A 19,982-nucleotide genomic window follows, 5' to 3' on the forward strand; every position below is an offset into this window, starting at 1 on the left:
GACTTCCTTGTTTCTCTGAACTAGGGATGACAACTCCAGGTTGGGAAGTTCCTGTTCACGTCATGGTTTAAGGATCATAATTTTCTTCTTTTTTATCTAGAATGCAGGAAGCACTTAAGATGAAGGGTGGCCAAGAAAAACTTGGCACTAAGGAGAGAGAATTCGTGTATCAGTTTACTGCCGGAAAACAGCATTTTGTCCTGACCGTTCCACTGAAATTCCCAGTGCAAGAAAATGCTAACCATCTGCATGGGCGCTTGATGCTCCTTCATGACTTGCCGTGCTTCATTGAAAATGGTAAGGGTTTCTTGTATAGATAACCAGGCTCATACATGTTTATCTTTGGGTGGACAGCTGCTGGCATGCAAGAGTAAAGGTTGAAGGCTGCAATTAATCTGCAACTGGAAAAATAACGCCAACTCATCATTTTTAATATTCATTTTATTGTGTGAGAGATGCTGGCCAGTTTGTTTACTTTCAAATAAATCAAACATGTCAATGGATTTTACATTCAGTTTGCATGAGATTGCAGCAGCCTTAGTGTTTTGGACATTCTTGTCATATTTTCAACACTGTCTCTAACCGTAAGGACTAGAAAAAAATCCAATTGAAAGATGATAATGTGGCATTTATATCAAGGTTTCTTTTACCATATATTGCCCAACGATTTATTAATGTGCTGTAACAAAATACTTTTGACATCGTTAGTAAGGTCTGGACTAATTAGTTTTTGAATAAATTAAGGCAACAGTTCTATATGAGCTTATTTGGAAGTATGTCCAAATAAATGGACTCAAAGCACAATTCTGTGCATGTTCGCATTGGATGCAAGGTTAAAAATTGAATATGCCCAAGTTACAAATGGCAGTCTCTATTCAAATTGTTTTCCCTCATTGCAATAGATTTAAAAGAATCCCTTAATAGATTCATTGAGGAGGAATCCATAAAAGATTATGACAGAGAAGCAGAGGCAGCCCTGGAAGCTGTGAAATCAGGCAAAGTTGATTTGCACCACCTGACGAACTCCTGGGCCAGAGCTTATACTGAGGTAAGAAATGTCCCTTACATTTAGCACTGTTACACTTGAATCCCCGTAACCTAACTATTTATATTGGAATTCCTGTTCATCTTCCTCCTGAGGCTAAAACCTTATGCTTTCCCTCCAGGATTCTATGTTAAAACCCATTCTCAGTGATGCAGGAAGATACAGTCAGAAATTGTTGCTATAGCACAATAGTAGCAATATGCCATGATGTGTTAACACAGCCTAAGTTGTCTTGGACAAATCATTTGCCAACCTAGCTTACTCTCCATGATTCTCATAATGATTAAAAAAAAACCTCATCAGTCTGTGTGGTACTGGACTTGTGAAAGAAAGATTCTGTCCAGTTTGTTGAGCATAGGAAGTCCAGGGAAACAAAACAGTTAACATTCTGGCTTCTACAAAGGAAAGGAAAGTTGTTGGTAATCCAGGTGGAATAAGCCTGTTATCTCTGGATCCATCATCATAGTTTTATTTTTTTTCCAGGCAACCCTGGAACATGCAAGGCCTGAAGATCCCAGCTGGGACGAAGACTTTGCAGATGTCTATCATGATTTGATCCATTCTCCTGCCTCTGAAACCCTCCTGAACCTGGAACACAACTATTTTGTTAGCATATCAGAATTAATAAGTGAAAGAGATGTAGAACTGAAAAAGTTACGAGAAAGGTATTTGCAAAATATTTAAAACCTGGTATCTTCCATTTGGCCTAACATAATTTCAAAGAGGAGTAGAAAGTGATCTTGATACACATTTTAAGAAATTTACAAATATATTCAGGAGCCAACAGTCTACTGAGGCATACACAATTACATTAGATCAACTGAATGCTTGATTCCCCCCCCCCCCGCCCTTCAACTGACTTCTTTGCCATTAAAAAAAAGTTTAGGGAACAGTTCTTTGTCATGTGCATGTGAGGTTGGGGTTCTATTACTCCCAAGAAGTAACATTAAACCTCTTTGTGCTTGTGGAGTGAGTTCTGGTTTCCCAGTTCTTTGGATAAGAACATAAGAAAAGCCATGCTGCATCAGACCAAGGCCCATCAGGTCCAGCAGTCTGTTCACTCAGTGGCCAACCAGGTGCCTCTAGGAAGCCCACAAACAAGACAACTGCAGCAGCATCCTGCCTATGTTCCACAGGATGTTGACTGTTAATGTGGGATTTTCTTGAAATAACATTATTTGCAAATGCTGTATTGAGGGCAGATCGCTAATCAACAGGTAGAATGAGAAGAGCCTTTATCCTGGTAGAAAGGTTGCACTACTTTGAAAAGACAAGAATAAAGTTAGGCTCTGTAAAATTGGTAAGTTCTGCTGGAGAATTAGTTCCATATTTATTGTTTTTAAAATTTAATGTAAATTGGTTTTAGGGAAGCAAGTTTGCTTTTAGAGTAATATTCAAATTAACGGCATTTCCACCTAGAAGACTCACTTATTTGGGTCCTTGTTTCTAGGCAAGGGGCTGAAATGGACAAGGTGATGCAGGAACTGGGGAAGTCGTTAACGGATCAAGATGTGAATATGCTGGCAGCTCAGCACTTTGACTTCCAGCAGGTAAATCAAGGCTCCTGATTAGAATTAACTAGTGAGTTTGTTTTAAGTTAATATTCTGAACTGGGATCTGCTTTTAGGTTTTAGAGAACAAGTGGAGCAATGAACTGAAACAAACCACGGCCATCCAGAAACAGGAGTATCAGGAGTGGGTGGTGAAGCTTCACGAGGACTTAAAGAATCCCAACTGTACTATCAGGTAGTCCAATATAATAATGAAGAAGACAACATTGTGTATTGTTGGGTCTGCAGTTTATAGAACTTTTTTTTAACTAAGTGTAGTCCATGAAGCAAAGTCCACATTTTCTCTTTGATTTCAAATAGTTGGGGTAGGCGAGTGAACACATGAAGTTGCCTTATACTGAATCAGACCCTTGGTCCATCAAAGTCAGTATTGTCTACTCAGACCAGCAGAGGCCCTCCAGGGTCTCAGCCAGAGGTGTTTCACATCACGTACCTGCCTAGTCCCTTTTAACTGGAGATGCTGGGGATTGAACCTGGGGCCTTCTGCATGCCAAGCAGATGCTCTACAAACTGAGTAGAGACGTAGATGTAGGTAGGATGACACCCCAGTTGCCCGTACCCTAGCAGCAACTTTCTTGTTTCTAGGCTTACTGCAAGGAGCATCTTCCTCTTTCTCGGCCTGCACTCTTGATTCCCAGGCTGTGTGACCCAAAATCTGTGCCCCAAGGGGAGGTGAAGGGTGCCTTGAAAAATGAGACTTCCATGTTGGGTCTGTTTGCTGCTCTGGGAGTGGAGAAACTGTGCAGCAGTGTTGATATTTTGTCCCCCCTCCCCAATCTTGCTAGCCTATGGAAATTATTATGTGGGAAGGAGTATGGGAAAGCTTGGATTCCTTGATGCAGCTGTGCTGCATCTGACAGGCACAGGGGAACCCTGGAAGCATCACTGTGGTCCAAAGCATGAACCCATCCCTGACCAGACAACAGGGAAGGCCTGGTGCTGGGAGCTGGAATTAGCTGCGCTGTCCCATAATTGCAAGGGGGAAGGCTGCCAATTATTCCACGACGGGGTGGAAATAATTTTATGTCTCTCTTTGGGTGACTCTTCAATTGAAGAAACAATAACAACACATCCTAGTTTTTAAAAGTGGGGAATCATTGGTCAGAGTGAGACTGATGAGTTAACACATGTGCAGCGAGAAAGGCAGTCCAGATGGAAACAGGCTTGCATGAAAAGATTGGCAGGCCCAGTTCCCACTGCACGTAGCTTTGAGCAGATGTTGGCACCGATCACCTGTTTGGGAGCAGAGAATGGCTGGACTGATGCCCGTCTGCTTCCTTCACTCTTCAGATAGGTTACCAACACTATCTGTGGGCCAAGCAAAATACAGCAGGAAAGATCCGTGACCAGATCTTCTGACTCTCAAAAACAAAAAAAGAGAGAAGAAAGTTTACCATCAGTGCAACGTGCTTCATACTTGATCAAAGCAGTGTGTGCAGGGAGGAGGATGTATTTTAAATCTTCCCTCCCTGTGTTGTTTTCCCAATGTTTTTCTCTGCCTTCCCAAATCGACTGTGTGTAGAGGGGGCCATGAAAGAGAATACACGCAGTGTCATCCCTCCCCCCCACAGTGCTAATAGCAACCTTAGATTAGAGAGTGGTTTTGATTAGTAAAATGGCACACAGAGCACTGGTTCTGAACATGGAGGTTTCCTTTAGTCACCATGGCTAATAGGCCCATCAGTGGCTATCTGTGAATCTGGCATGAACCCATCATAACACGGCCTTAACGACTTAGCTAAAGAATGCACCCTTAAGAGTGACCGTTTGCCTCAAATCCCACCAGTTTTTGGCTAGGACTGTGACCCCTACCATGATGCTTGGGCATATCTTCTGATTAAAGTAAGTCCAGTAGGTCCAACCCGACATATTGGAAGGAAAAATCAAGGTATAACATTACCCATTTTTGCTTTTTATATAGGCTTTCTAGCTCCTGATTTGATCAAGTGCACCCAGATGGTCTTAGTTCTGCCTTTTTTCACCTGCGGTTCAAGCAATCATAGTGCTTTTCTAGGCCTAAAAATCTTTGTTCTCAATTAATGCAAATGAGAGACACAATAGGAAGCAATCTCTTTCTGTTTTATTTCTTTATCGGCCTCAGTGATGAAATTAAGGTTCAGCCCAACCAATGGAGGGAATCTGCAGAAGGAAATGGAAGACTTTTTGAAGACCAGAGGCAGTTGGAAGAAAGCTTCACAATTCATTTAGGTAAGTGAAATGCTGGACATCTGGCTTCTTATCACAGGGAGAACCTGTTCTCACAACTACATTTAATGTATTTCAGTTCTAAAACTGGGATCTGGTGGCTCCTTGTGGTACTCTTGTTTCCTGGCCCTTCGTGACTAGAGACAGAAATTGGTCCCAGGCCATTAGTGTGAAAAATGAAGTGATTTCACCACTTCCCTCTCCTCAGCCCCTTGCCTTTTGCAGCTTTTTCGTCTAGATCTGTCCCATAACCCTGAAGGTCGTCATCTCTGTGATCAGAAGGGCTGCAGGGGGAGAGGAATATGCAGGAAGAATCCACATGCTTCCATTAGGGCTTGTAGTAAGGATGGATTATTTTAAAACACACACCCCAACCCAGATTACCAAGTCTTCTCTCCCGTGAATGCTCAGATAAAGCAGTTCCCAAGGATCTGAGGGAAAGCTCACTGATAGGAGGAGAGGGGCAGGAAATAAGCCCCAAGTGAATCATTTTCAGTTCCTTTTGGTCTATCTGACTGTCTTTCTTCTCTCCCCAGGAGCACAACTGAAAACCATGCACAATCTGAGATTACTGCGGGCAGACATGCTGGACTTCTGCAAGCACAAGCGGAGTCATCGAAGCGGCGTCAAGCTGCACCGGCTTCAAACGGCCCTGTCGCTTTACTCCACTTCTCTTTGTGGCCTAGTCCTCTTAGTGGATAATCGCATCAGTTCGTACAGTGGCATTAAAAGAGGTGAGGCCTCCTCCTCGGAATAGGATTTGCCATTGTGGAGTTGGGCTAGTTATTCCGAAAAATGAGGAACATTCAGACACGTGAGACCTAATGTGCAGTTTTAAGTGGTACAGCCCAAACATGAGTTTTCCTACCTTAGTGAGAACAGCAGCCTTTCCTTTTTGTTTCAGATTTTGCAACTGTTTGCCAGGAGTGTACAGACTTTCACTTTCCAGGGATTCAGGAGCAGCTTGAAATCGTCCAGCAAGTTGTCCTTTATGCCCGAGCGCAACGCAGCAGTAAATCCAAGAGACTGCACGGTCAGTAATGGTTGGAATTGATTTTGAAACATAAATCAAAGCATGAGATTTGACGGCAGATCTTTTCAGTTTGCTGGTAAAATAAGAATAACGTGTTATCGTTAGATCAGAAGGCCCAGTAAGCGCCATATAACTTCTAAGTGGTTGGAAGCAGTAATGGGCCAGATGAAGCTCAAGACAGAAGTGGTGTTTGCTGATAGGGAAGCCCACAGGTTTGCAACCATTGACAATTAAAGAGCCAACTACATCAAGAATTCAGAGCCAGAAATCAACAAAGAGTTAGTTTAAGAAATCCCATTGGGTTAAATGGAACTGGAACTGTTCAAGTTAACATTTCTGATAATTGACATTGATTGATAATCCATAAAGTTTCCATGGCCCAATCTGGTGGTTCCTGGCAGCTGTTCACCTCCATCACTTTCCAGAAAGTCCAGGGGAGTTGGTTCTTACCTATCAATGATATTGAACTCATATTGTAAGGAGAGATCTTTCACAAACCATTTGCAATAACTCTGCCTTCTGGAAATAGTTACACACAACTGTGTTTGCTTTTTTTGTTAAACGTAGGGTTTGGAAAGAAATATAGTTATCTGTCTTGGAGCCAGGACTGGTCTGTATATGTATATATTTATATATATATATATTTGTAAATATATATGCATGCATATGTATGTACATGTGATGACAAGGTTTGATTTTCAATATTTTTATTGTATTATGTATTTTATTTGCAGGATCTCATATATAGAGATCTGAAATCCTTTTTTTTTTTTTGGTCTTGCCTGTTGAGGCAACTTGCTTAACCATATATAAACTTCCAGGATGAGGTTGCAACATTAAGTACAGACCAGCCGTGTCATTTGTTTATTATGCATTTGTTGCATTTTTTGTGATGTTTTATCTCTGTTTATTTTATGACCACTGAGGAAGATAATAGTTGAAACGAATTTGGTCTTTTATTCATGCTTTGTAAATAAAAAAAGGTAAAGGTCCCCTGTGCAAGCACTGGGTCATTCCTGACCCATGGGGAGACATCACATCCCGACAGTTCCAAGGCAGACTTTGTTTATGGGGTGGTTTGCCAGTGCCTTCCTCGGTCATCTTCCCTTTACCACCAGCTAGCTGGGTACTCATTTTACCGACCTCGGAAGGATGTAAGGCTGAGTCAACGTTGAGCCGGCTACCTGAAACCAACTTCCGTCGGGATCGAACTCAGGTCGTGAGCAGAGCTTGGACTGCAGCACTGCAGCTTACCACTCTGCGCCACGGGGCTTCTTTTGTAAATAAAGGGGTATTTTATATTTATTTACACATGCACACTATTTTTACTTTTTTATTCTGTTTTTGAAATGTGCACAGGTTGTTGTTTTTTGGAGGGGTTATGAATCTATAAGATCACAAGTAAGTTACAGAGTCTTCACACTACATTTCAAATATTTTGTATTTATAAATGGTATTGTTTCTCTGCCATTCTTCAGTTCTTGGTTTTGATTTCTGTTGCAGTTTTGATTTCTGTTGTAGCTGTTCCCTTTTTGCTTGATTGAATAGGTACTCACAGGTTCAGTGATGGCCTCTTAAATGTTCTGTGTCCCAAAATGTGGATAGAGCACCCTTAACTACAAATAGAATTTCGGTGTAATTTCTCAAGTTTGAGATTCCCCCCACCCGGGGATATAAATATTCCATGTTTCATTATTCTGGGCTGTGTAGAATATTGTCTATCTTTCACTGTACATTATCATGAATAACTGAGAAGCATCTATTTATACATGACATTTCAATAATTTTTATTGCCTTCAGATGCAGCAAACAGAAATAGTGGTAGTGATGATAAGTCTAAGAACTTGGAACAAAACCAGTCAAATATTTTGCCTGGTAAGTAGTGCGGTCTGGTCGTGCAGCCTGTTCCATTAGCTGTGTCTCTTGAAAGAATTCTAATTGAATCTTCTAGTTTGGTCGATGCCCCGTATATTACGAGCCAGGAGAAAACAGCTGGGATGAGCCTGAGCTTTGTCCAGGAGTTCTCCAAACAAGTTCAGAAATGCAGAAGCCATTGCAAAACAAGTCAGGAACTTATCTGTCTGTTAATCCAACAGGTTATCCATTCTATACTTGTTTGCTGTATACGTGAGCAGGCATGTTGGATCCTGATTTGCAGATTGTTTTCACCTAACACTGTCCTGGATAGCGCAGGCTAGCCTGATCTCATCAGATCTCAGCAAGTATTTGGATGGGAGACCTCCAAGAAATACCAGGGACGCGATGTGGAGGCAGGCAAAGGCAAGCCACCTCTAATTGTCTCTTGCCTTGAAAACCCTACGGGGTCACCATAAGTCAGCTATGACTTGACAGCGAAACAAAAAACCAGCACACCTGTCAAAATGTGCTTCCAGAGTGCTCCTTTCTTTTTCATACTTCTGACTCTTCAAGTCAAAGTCTGTTCCTATGATACCCCGGTGTCAAACTTGAACCCAGGCCCTCACCCCTGTTAATGCAGGAGATGCAACTTGCGTGACCAGCGTGACAATGGAGTTGGAAACATAAGTGAGATCTTGGCTGCTCTTCTGTGAAAAGGAAAAGCGCCATTTTTAGTGAACAAAGAGCTGTAGCCTAACACCTGTACACAGGCCCACTATTGCACTGCACGTGATCAGTTCTTCAGCTCAGGTTGGCCACCAGTGTATCATCAGAGTTGACTCTTTGCAACTAAGTGAATGCCAGCTGTTGCTGCTGTTGCTATAAGTTCTCTCTCCTATTGCGTGGCCTTGCCAGATCATCTTCTGTTTCAGTCCCGGTGTCTGGCCTTTCTTCCACCTCCTCCATCACTATGTACTTCAAAACCTGTGTATAAGTGTTAAAACGTCTCTTTCGCATCTGCCTGTTCTAGCATGTGAACATCTTAGTACAGAATTTCCCCCTGAAGAGGAAATATGAGGGTGGTACTCCACTTTGTCCATTCCATATTTTTGCGCAGATCCCAGGATCCCCCAGTATATGGTGTGTGCTTTGTCACAATAGCTTTTATGCTTGGTTGTCTGCCAATACAGGTTGAGTATCCCCTATCCGGACATCTGATATCCAGACTGATCCGAAAACCAGACCTTTTCAGCTGGCATGCAGGCATTACTCGTAGGCCTTCAGCAGTGCTGTTGATGGTTCAATGTACACAAAATTATTTAAAATATTGTTTAAAATTATATTCAGGCTATGTGTATAAAGTATAGATTTAAAAGGTAAAGGTCCCTTGTGCAAGCACCGGGTCATTCCTGACCCATGGGGTGACGTCACATCCCAACGTTTCCAAGGCAGACTTTGCGGGTTGGTTTGCCAGTGCCTTCCCCAGTCATCTTCCCTTTACCCCCAGCAAGCAGGGTACTCATTTTACCGACCTCGGAAGGATGTAAGGCTGAGTCACCGTTGAGCCGGCTACCTGAAACCGACTTCTGTCGGGATCGAACTCAGGTCGTGAGCAGAGCTTGGACTGCAGTACTGCAGCTTAACACTCTGCGCCACGGGAAGAAAAAAGAGGGTAATAAGACCCAACCTAAAAACAGAAGCTGGGTACCCGAGGTTGGGTAAAAGGAAAAAAAAATATGTGTGTGTGTGTATAGATACTGTGAATATAGTTTATTGGAAGCGCTGTGTAAAGGTTAAAAATATTTTTAAAACATTAAAATAGCACAATGGTATATCCTAAGGTTGACATCTGTAACCACAATCAAACGCGTTTCGACCTATTGGGCTTTCATCAGTGGTCAATTAAAACCCATGTTAGCCTGCACACATTCACAGAAATAAATAAATACCGGTACATACATACATATAAAAACAGTTCAAACCCAACCAGGCATGTGTATCAGTTGTAAAATCTATTACCAATTACTCAAACATCTGGTCAGATTGATTCTAGTTGTAATACTGGTTAGTATATGTCTCTCATATACTATGTGTGTAGGTATCAACCTAGTAGAGCAGTTTTTCCAAAATAAGGAAAAATCTGAAATACGGACCACTTCTGGTCCCAAGCGGTCCAGATAAGGGATACGCAACCTGTACTATCAAGACCAATGGAGTAGCCGATTTGTATCGGGGACTGTTTCGGTTTTACCTGTTTTATCTGGCATATTAGCCGCAAATAAAATCTTTTTATTTGTATTGGGGAGAACATTTCCAGCCTCATCTGAATTTGAATCGTACTGATGAGATGCTTTTACTGCTTTGTCTTGCTCTGTTGCAAGTCGATGCTTAGATGAAACCAGGTGACACGCCCTTATTCCCGCAGGGGAGTTTTACATCACTCGCCACTCGAATCTCTCTGAAATCCATGTCACTTTTCACCTCTGTGTGGATGATAATGTGAGGTCGGGGAACATCACGGCCCGGGATCCCGCAATAATGGGCCTTCGAAACATCCTCAAAGTGTGTTGCACTCACGACATTACCACCGTTAGCATTCCTCTTCTGCTGGTGCACGATATGTCCGAGGTAAGCGGTCGATCGCCAGCGGTCTTGTTTCTCGTTTATGTTCTTAAAATGTTGTTAATTTCCAGGCCTGTCAGACTAGTTCAGTGGTTTTCAAGCTGGGAGTCCCTGCCGTTCCTTAGAGTTCCTTAAGAAGAAGATTGGTAAGTGCAGACAAGCATGCCTTTGAGCCCTGCAAAATGCAGCGTAAGGGGGTATGTATGTGTGGGGTTGTCTGTTCTAGGGTGCCGCTCTCTGTTCATGCACAAACTATGGAGGGCCAACAGAGCTCTGCATGAAATAAACAGCATGCCCTGAGAACATACCTCCAGGATCCTACATTGGGTTTCCACAGCAGATGAGCAGATGTGTTCTCCAAAGGCAGACAGCTCGAAAATCAGTCGCGTCTAAATGTAAGCCAGGTGTAATAAAAAACAAAACCAGGCCTCCCCACCCACGAGAAAAGAGGGTTTTTCTATACACTTGGGATTGGCAGTGGGAATCCTGACTTCAGTGGGCTTAGAAAGATGCAGCTCTCCTTAGGACTACCCTGTTGTTCTTCCAAGATCTAAGAAATAAACCTTCATTAAAGCCATCGGAACGCTGCAGCTCTCTGCAGAACAAACTTGAACTGCCAGCCGTGGTGTCCTCCAAGACAAAAGGCAGTTCCACAGTTTTCTCACAAGGGGGCTTTAAGCAGCCGAACTCTTTGCGTGAATCCTACGGCAAAAAAACTGAATAGCAAATGACAGAAGCATCTGTCTTAACAGGAGGGTTTATAATGTGGGCCAAGAAATACTGCACCCCTCCAGAAAAACAAAATTGGGCATGCTGTGGATGCTCTGGCAGGTTACACATACACACACACGATAGGCCACATCCTTTGAGAAGTAAGGCCACTAACAGCATATGTCTTTTTTTAGAAACGCAGGCCACGGACCTCCTGACCCCCTTCAACCAGTCATTTGGCTGCCTCTGAGGAAGATTCTGGATGAGAGCAAGCTCTCTCCCCCTTCCCAAGCACACCCATTTGAACCGAGTAAGATAATTGAAGCCCTAAACGGTCCGGGGGCCATCGTCTCTACGTGACCGTCTCTCCTGGTATGCCTCCAAGAGAGCAGTGCGCTCTGCTAACAACGACTTTACTGGTGGTTCCCGGCCCGAAGAGTGTCCGGCTGTTCTCAACTTGGGCCAGGGCTTTTTCAGCCCTGGCCCCAGCCTGGTGGAACTCTGTCTCTCTAGTGAGATCAGGGCCCTGCGGTACTTAACACAGTTCCGCAAGGCCTGTAAGATCAAGATGTTCCGCCAGGCCTACGGTTGAGGGCAGCAACAGAGTATATCATAGCTGGCCTCGCTCCCCCCTTTTTCATCTTCTGTTCCATCTATGTATTTGTGGTGGGTTCCTGATTGTCTTTCGCCCGACTCATTGTGTGGCTAAGTGTCTTATTATTGTGCGTCAATTAGTTTAAATAGGTTTTAATGGCTTACTGTTAAACTTTTACTTCTTTTAGTGTGTTATGTTGTATTGAACTCTCTGTTTTATGACTGTTAGCCGCTCTGAGCCTGTCCTCGGCTGGGAAGGAGAGCGGGATATAAATTTAATTGATTAGTTAAGTAAATAAATAGCGAGGCTTGAGAAACGTCCTTGAACTGCTACCCATTTAAGGGGGGGGGAATGTTTGGAATGTGGGGGGGAATGTTTGGAGGAACTTTCCTTTGAAGATGGCTTCTCTCTTGACAGCTCCGCCCCCCCCCCACCCACACACACACACACATGCTAGACTTCTTAATTCTAGGTGATGAATGAGTGAATGTGGATTTGAATCCATGGAAGGTTGTTGGCTGTGACATGACTCTTGTTGCTTCTTCTGCGGGCCCTCGCTTTCCTTTTCCTGCGATTGTGTATGGATCACCTCGTAAGAAATTAATTCACTTCCGGTCTAATTCACTTCCGGTCTAATTAAAGCAACAGATTCCTCAAGGCATAAAGCTTCCAAGGAACGAGGCCGCTCCTGAGCAGAGCAGCTTTGTGGTTTTAAATTCTTTGTTCTGGCATTATTTTTGTCCAAGGGATACTGAGAATGACAAGAACGCCTATTCTGATCCAAAACAGTCCTCTACCAGGTATCACATCCTGTTTCCTTCAGAAGGGCCTTTTATGGCCTCAGCTACTGACCTCGATGCCTGCCAAATGTGCTGCTAATTTGCCCTCAGAGCAATGGGGCCTTCCTTTTCGGAGTCTGGTTTTCATCTTGGCCAAGGCACAGATCAAAATCACCAGCAAACGCCCACCTCGCATGTGAGCAAGAGGGTGTGTAGGCAGATAAATTACAATGGAGATCCACTGTTTCTTCCGCTGGACCTGGGGAGAAAAAACCTGTATCTGTATTCTGTTATCCAACACTGTCCTTTCTGATTCATATATTACGTAACTCTGAGGGGAAAATAAACAGACACTGAGGATTTGCATCATGAGAAAATTGATTTTAAATGTTTCCAGCTCAGGAGATGTTTTGTGGTTTTACTTTTATAAAATAGAGAGTTACAGATTTGCTGAATTACCCATGTGTAGAGATTTTGGCTTATACTAAGATTGAAGAACTCTATCATGGGATAAAGTTGCTTGCCACCAAACATATTAATTTAAAATTTAGTGTGGAATTGGCATTATTTGTGTGCAGCCAAAAAAAATTCTCTAAACCATTTGTTTGAAGGTACATATATTCTGCTCCCAAGTGGTTTGTACTTAGTTTGAGAATCTGAGACTGAATTTTCAAAAGAAATGTCTCAGCAAACTTGAAGACCTATGGGGAGATAGAATTTATGTTTGAGGAGTGAGGGGGTTTGAAAGGGGTTTTTACAAAGCAAGAAGGGGCGGACTAGATGAATGACTGAAATGAGATGAGAGTAGGATGCTAACTATGGTAACTGGAGAAAATAACCTTATCCCAAACAACAACAAGATGTTTCTTCTAATGGCTTATTGATTTGAATCTTCTTTGCTGCATCTTGTTCTGCTTTTTCTTTATCATTTTTCTCCCTCCCCCCTTTCTTTTTAAGGAAATGACAATATCTTGGTGTTTGAAAAGGGCCGAGCTGATATTTAAGTGTGTCAAAGGTTAGTGCGTCCTTTCCTCTATTCTGCCTATTTGAAAATGATAATTTCACAGTAGAAAGTCTTATTAAGAGAAAATGTTATAGAAATATAGTAAATAAATAACTCCCTAACGAAATACAAAGTTTCCTCCAAGAAGTGTGCCTGTAAGTCAAATGGCCAGACTGCCCCTGCGCAGTAGGGACCCAAAGCCACCGACAACCTCATTCTCCCCTCCTCCATTTTATCCTCCCAACAACCACTCCGAAGTAGGTTAGGCAGCCAGAGAGTGACCTGCCCTGGCAGAGTGGGGATTCAGACCTGGGTCTTGGTGCTTCGCAAAACATCTAGTGCTCCGTGAAGAGATTGGAAAGAAAAATACTACCGTCATTCAGTTTAGTATATAGGTGCCAGGTGAAAATTAGTGCTCCGTGACGAATTTCTCTCCTGAAAAGTGCTCCATGACTCAAAAAGTTTGGGAAACTGCTCTACGCCATGCTAGCAATTGAATGAAATCTGCTGTGCCAAGGATTTTTGTCTCGTGAAATCCTCCTGGGTCCAGAACAGACTTTGCGGGCCTTTACAGGGTGTTCTTTGAGGAAAGGACACCCAAGAATCAAAGAGGTAGACGATGGGTCAGAGAAGCAGTGGATCAGACATTCCGTCCATAAACGGATGGTGTGCGAGGTCTCGTGGTTGCTGAGCAAATGGCTGCTGAGCAGTGCAGAGCAAAATACGCTTTACTTGAAGCATCTGAAGAACAGCAGACTTGTGGGGGCATTTGCAGGAAGTTGCTTCTGCTCCCTCTGGCAAACACCCAGGGTGCTCAGGGTGTAGAGAGGGATATTCTCTTGCGGTGGGGCTCCTTTCTGGTTCTGTCCCATGCTAGGGTTACACCAACAGAACTACTGGAAGCTCAGCTCTCCCTTGGGTTGATCATCTTCAGTTGTGGGCCTCAGTGCAGCTTCACCCTTCTGGCTCAAGCCCGTCTTTCATACTCCACTGCAGAGTTGTGATCAGCAGTATGAAATGCTTTTCTGGCTTTGATTAGTACAGGGTTCCCCAGCATGGTGCCCACAGACTCCTTTCCTGGCGCCCACCAAGTATTTTTAGAAAGTGGGTGGGGTTGGGTACGGGTTTTGCCCAGCAAGGTTTCTTGATCGGCCATTGGAGATCTGTTTGGCTGTGCAGATTTTTTTGAAGAATTGTTTTGGCGGCAGCTGCCACCACAGCACAAAGATCTTCAGCATGACTGAAGATAAGATGTGTATGTGCAAGAAAACATTTTTAAACGATATGTTCATTTTAAAAGGCATTCTGGAAACAGATATTCTGCCTGAAACATTGAAGACTTACTATTAGAATTATGCATGACCTCACTCCCTGATGTTTTGTGGTTGGCTCTGCCTCTTGTGGCAGCCATTTTGTAGTGGCCTCTCCTCTTGGGGCAGCAGTTTTGTAGTTGTGGCCACCATAGGGTTGCCAGGTCCATCTTTGCCACCAGTGGGAGAGTTTTTGGGGTGGAGCCTGAAGAGGGTGGGAGTTGGGGAAGGGAGGGAACTTCAATGCCATAGAGTCCAATTGCCAAAGCTGCCATTTTCTCCAGATTGGCTGATTTTTATCGGCTGGAGATCAGTTGTAATAGCTGGAGATCTCCAGCTTGTACCTGGAGGTTGGCAACCCTAGTCCACCACCCTGTGTCAGAATTTCAGTGGTGCCTGTAGGCTCAAAAGGGTTGGATACCCCTGCCCTAATGTGTTGTTGAGTAAAATTGGTTTTGTCTTCTAGGATTCATGATGGAAATGGCTTCCTGGGATGGAGGGATTTCTCGGACTGTACAGTTCTTGGTACCACAGGTAAACTTAAGAACAATTTCTGCTTGATACCATCCAGAACAGAAACGACTGTTTGTCATGCATATTTGTTTGTTAGTCTTGTGAATCACAGCTTGAAATTTTAGACAGTCTTGTAAGCCTGAAGGCCCCTACTGATCTCATCTTATGAGTACGTGTGTGTGTGTGTGTGTGTGTGTGTGTGTATATATATATTTTTAAAGCAAATAAGTACAGAGTAGTGGATAGTGTCTCCAGCTTGGGCCAGGAGGGGCTGAGTTCAAATTGCTACTTGGCCATTAAACTCAATTTACCTCAGAGATTGGGTGGGGGTGGGGGTGAGGGGCACACCACATATGTCAACTTAAGTTTCTTGGAGAAGAGGCAGGCAAAAAATACAATACACAAATAAATGGCTATCCAGATCTCAGTAAAATATGGATAACTCGTCCCTTTCTTGATGTTAATAACACATACAGCAGGGGCAACCTCTTTGGCCAAGTGCCAAACCCCTCACGAACCCCTCCTTGTGAAGAGGTTGGTATGCCAGCAAACAAAAGGAAGGTAGGAGGATGGGCGCACTGGGCCTGCCACACTGAGAGTCAGCAGAGCCCCCGTGGCACTGCCAGCTCCTTTGCCCCTTGAGTGGAGAATCAGCCTTGGCGTGCCACCATTCAGCACCCATGCCAGAGGTTGCCAGCCCCTGGTACAGAGCAGAGGTTCTCATCCGGTGGGACGCAGCAGTAGCCTAGACAGGATGCAGGGTTTTTCATAACAATTACTAAGAATTTGCTTTCCTCCAATCCCTTTTAATTAGTCATAGCAATGAAATTTTTCCCAGTAAAGCTACTGCAGTTTTTTATGGCCTTAAAGGTTGCCATAAATGATAAAATAACAAGATCCCTGTAAACATCTAAATGTCCTCCTTGAAAAAAGTGGGCTATTTGTTTCAGTTGTGGTGGGACGCAGGTTTTTTGATACAGGGATTGGTGGGATGTAAGACAGGAAACTTTTAGAGCACCAGTTCCATAGGACAGTTCTGAATGGACCTGCTGATGTCTAATGGATTTACAAGAAATGCTTATTCTTTGTGTTTCTTCCTCTTCACAGAGCATTTCCGAAGAAATGTTTTACCAACTGAGTAATATGTTGCCACAGATTTTCCGTGTCTCCTCTACACTCACTCTGACGTCCAAACACTGAATTACCTCAAGGTTTCTGGGGAGGGAAAACTGTAGATAGTGATAATCTGATCATGGTTATTTGTGCAAGACACTGACAGTAGTTAGGATGGAAGGGGGAGTCTTTGGTCACACAGGGCGGTGCTTGCATGTTGTTGCCAGTTCCCCCTTTTAGCTCCTCCCACTTCACTGAATGACATTCCAGAGGGTCTGCTGGGAAGAACCCAGCAGGGTTCTTGTAGGAAAGATACTGCCTTGTTGAATTGCCACTAAGAAAAACCAGCACATTTCTAGATTGGACCAGTTGACCCAATTTTTTTTCTAATTCTGTTTCGTATTGCGTGTACTTACTGAATGTCGTGGAAAAATACTTGCCTAATAACAGCTCTTGATGAAACTCCACCCTTGTGTATGTACATGCTGGGTAGAAATGGCTACTCCTAAACTGCTTGCCTGGCTCAAGTGCAGGAGTTGCAGTCCCAAACACATTTAGGGTGGAAATATACACGTGACCAGTGTCGGAAACGGCATCCATGTGTCTGATTTCTCCCACACATGTATACCTTCTCCATGATGTTTAAATTAGCTTGGCAATTTCCTGGTGTCAGAGCATGGGGTGGAAGAGGGGAGACACAATGTCATTGCATTAGGATGCAAGTTAAGTGTTATAAGCGTTGCAAAGGGGGAGATGGGATCTAGACACATAGCTGCTATTTTTATCAGCCGCCGTGTGCATAGCATAACATCTAGTTGTAATCTTATTTAGAAGTGAATCCAGCAAGGGCTGTACAGTATTTTTCCAAATCAATATGACTATGGGTTGGATCTTGTGGAGACGTTGCACTGTTGGGTTCATGGGATCCAACGCTATGATTGAAGGGCCAGTTTAATATTTTGCTATTGGTTCATGGCCCAGGCTAGCCTGATCTCGTCAGATCTCAGAAGCTAAGCAGGGCCAGCCCTGGTTAGTATTTGGATGGGAGACCACCAAGGAATACCAGGGTTGCTATGCAGAGGAAGGTACTGGCAAACCACCTCTGTTAGTCTCTTGCTATGAAAACCCCGAAAGGGGTCGCCATAAGTCGGCTGCGACTTGACGGCACTTTACACACACACACACACACACACACACACACACACACACACACACACACTGGTTCATTGGACTTACTCTTGGTTTAGTAAAGCATAAATTGTAATGGGTAAAAAAATGTGAATCTTAGAATTGTGAAATATTTAAAGAAGGCTTTAATAAAATGACCAGAATTGGAGAATGTGAAGTCCTTACTTTGTAGAAGTGCCGTCAAGTCGCTTCCGACTCATGGTGACCCTATGAATCAATGTCCTCCAAAACATTCTATTATTAACAGTCTTTTCCCCTTTATAAAGTGTCTTCCTGAACTATTCTGCTAAGGAATAGCCCTGTTGCCTTACAGAAAGGATCTCCTGAACAACTCTATATTACATAGTTTGAGGAATGACAGGAGCGTGGGAGCCCTCCCAACCTCCTTAAGGCAGGCTATTGCTTATGAGTGAGTCGAACCTCCATGTTCAGAGGTGGTATACCTTTGAATGCAAGGGGGGCATCACCAGGGCTAGGCCTCCTTGCCCTGCTTGTAGGTCTGACTGACTACACCTGCCCTATGTAGTGGGCATTGCAGTAATTGGCTCTGAAAGTTACCAGTGAACAGAGATGGTGGCAAGATCATAGGCAGAGCTGGACTAGGTTAATGTTGGGATGTGAGGGTGATCTGGCTGTGACATCTGTCACCCCATTGATTGCCAGGGTTGATTCGGCTGATCTGGCTGGCTAGACGGGTGTCCCCTACCTCCCTCACCGTTCCATGTGCGTCCCTCCCGAAGCTGGAAGAGGACGACCATCCCAGATAGGAGTGTACCGTTCTTCGGTCAAGGGTATACGATAGCTGCGCTCCCCTGCTAGGTTAATGTTGATGGTTTTCTGGGGGGAAAGAGAACTATCAGCCAGCAATTCTTCTGCTTTTTCATGTTGCTGGTGGGGTGGCCCAAGGTTGCCTGATCTCATCAGATCTCAGAAACTAAACAGTGTCAGCCCCCCTGTTTAGTATTTGGATGGGTCACTATGCAGAGGAAGGCAACGGCAAACCACCTCTGTTAGTTTCTTGCCTTGAAAACCCTACGGAGTCGGCAGAAGTCAGCTGCAACTTGACAACACTTTGTACAGACTCGCACGCACATATAAATAGTACAGCACTACACACAACTCCTTGGTCAAGCCTCTCTCATCCCTGCCTGGCCTGGGCTTGTATCTTTAATTACCACAGGGCTACCTCATGTAGACAAAACAGCAACGAAACACTGGAATTTACAAAGCTAAAGCCATTTGAGAGAATTCTGTCTGGGTCGTAAAAAGTTGGCTGACACAAAAGGCTGAAAGGACTCGGTAGAAAAAGAATTTTTTCTTTGTCTGAGACAACATTCCTTTGAAGGTTGACAATATTTCTTTAATAGGGCATACAGGTATAACAACGTTAGGAATGGAGTGTGAGGGGACACTTGGGGGCTCGTGCTTCTATCCCTTCTGCTGTTCCCTTCTGCTTGTTTGCCCCCAATTTCTCCAAGAACCAGAGAGCTGCATTCACCTGTATTGTCATTTGGACCATATACTGCTGCATAGTTAAATTGTGGAACTCCCTGCCCCAGGATGTGGTCATGGCTGCCAACTTGGAAGGCTTTAAGAGGGGAGAGGACATGTTCATGGAGGAGAGGGCTATTTATGGCTACTAGTAAAAATGGATACTCGACATGATGCATACCTATTCTCTCCAGGATCAGAGGAGCATGCCTATTATATTAGGTGCTGTGGAACACAGGCAGGACAATGCTGCTGCAGTCATTTTGTTTGTGGGCTTCCTAGAGGCACCTGGTTGGCCACTGTGTGTACAGACTGCTGGATTTGGTCTGATCCAACATGGCTTTTCTTATGTTAATTCGGGGGCATCCAATAAAGTTGATGGGCAGTAGATTCAAGACAGGCAAAAGGTAATACTTCTTTTCCTATTCAAAACAGATAAAAGGAAGTACTCCCTGCCCCAGGATGGGGTCATGGCTGCCAACTTAGAAGGCTTTAAGAGGGGAGTGGACTTGTTTGTAGAGGAGAGGGCTTTTCATGGCTACTAGTCAAAATGGATACTAGTCCTGATGCATACCTATTCTCTCCAGGATCAGAAGAGCATGCCTATTATATTAGGTGCTGTGGAACACAGGCAGGATGGTGCTGCTGCAGTCGTCTTGTTTGTGGGCTTCCTGGAGGCACCTGGTTGGCCACTGTGTGAACAGACTGCTAGGCTTGATGGACCCTTGAAAAAAGCATGGCCTTTCTTATGTTCTCTTCAAGGACGGTCTTAGCTAATGGGCAAACAGGGCAGCTGCCTGGGCCCCACACTGGGTGAGGACCTCTACCCAGCCACAGTCCCACCCCACCCAATGGAGAGCAGGCTCCTGCTGCTGCTCACTCCCACCCTCTCTGGGTCTTGGGAAGCTGGCTTACTACAAGCAGTGGTGGCCCCTGCCATCCTTTC

The 19,982-nt window shown here is 44.0% G+C and overlaps 1 protein-coding gene across 1 annotated transcript; it reads left to right on the top strand.

The window, feature by feature from the left end:
• The first annotated feature begins 119 nt into the window (after positions 1 to 119).
• Positions 120 to 16,466, top strand: C17H12orf4 (chromosome 17 C12orf4 homolog). The gene is made up of 13 exons (XM_056862533.1): positions 120 to 297; positions 903 to 1,048; positions 1,529 to 1,710; positions 2,496 to 2,595; positions 2,673 to 2,791; positions 4,718 to 4,824; positions 5,358 to 5,555; positions 5,726 to 5,854; positions 7,655 to 7,729; positions 10,137 to 10,339; positions 13,376 to 13,433; positions 15,198 to 15,265; positions 16,352 to 16,466. The coding sequence occupies exons 1-13, from the start codon at positions 120 to 122 to the stop codon at positions 16,442 to 16,444; spliced, it is 1,656 nt and encodes a 551-aa protein (XP_056718511.1). The 3' UTR covers positions 16,445 to 16,466.
• The last annotated feature ends 3,516 nt before the right edge of the window (positions 16,467 to 19,982 follow it).

Source organism: Euleptes europaea, chromosome 17 (assembly GCF_029931775.1).
Source record: "Euleptes europaea isolate rEulEur1 chromosome 17, rEulEur1.hap1, whole genome shotgun sequence".
Classification (NCBI taxonomy): domain Eukaryota; kingdom Metazoa; phylum Chordata; class Lepidosauria; order Squamata; family Sphaerodactylidae; genus Euleptes; species Euleptes europaea.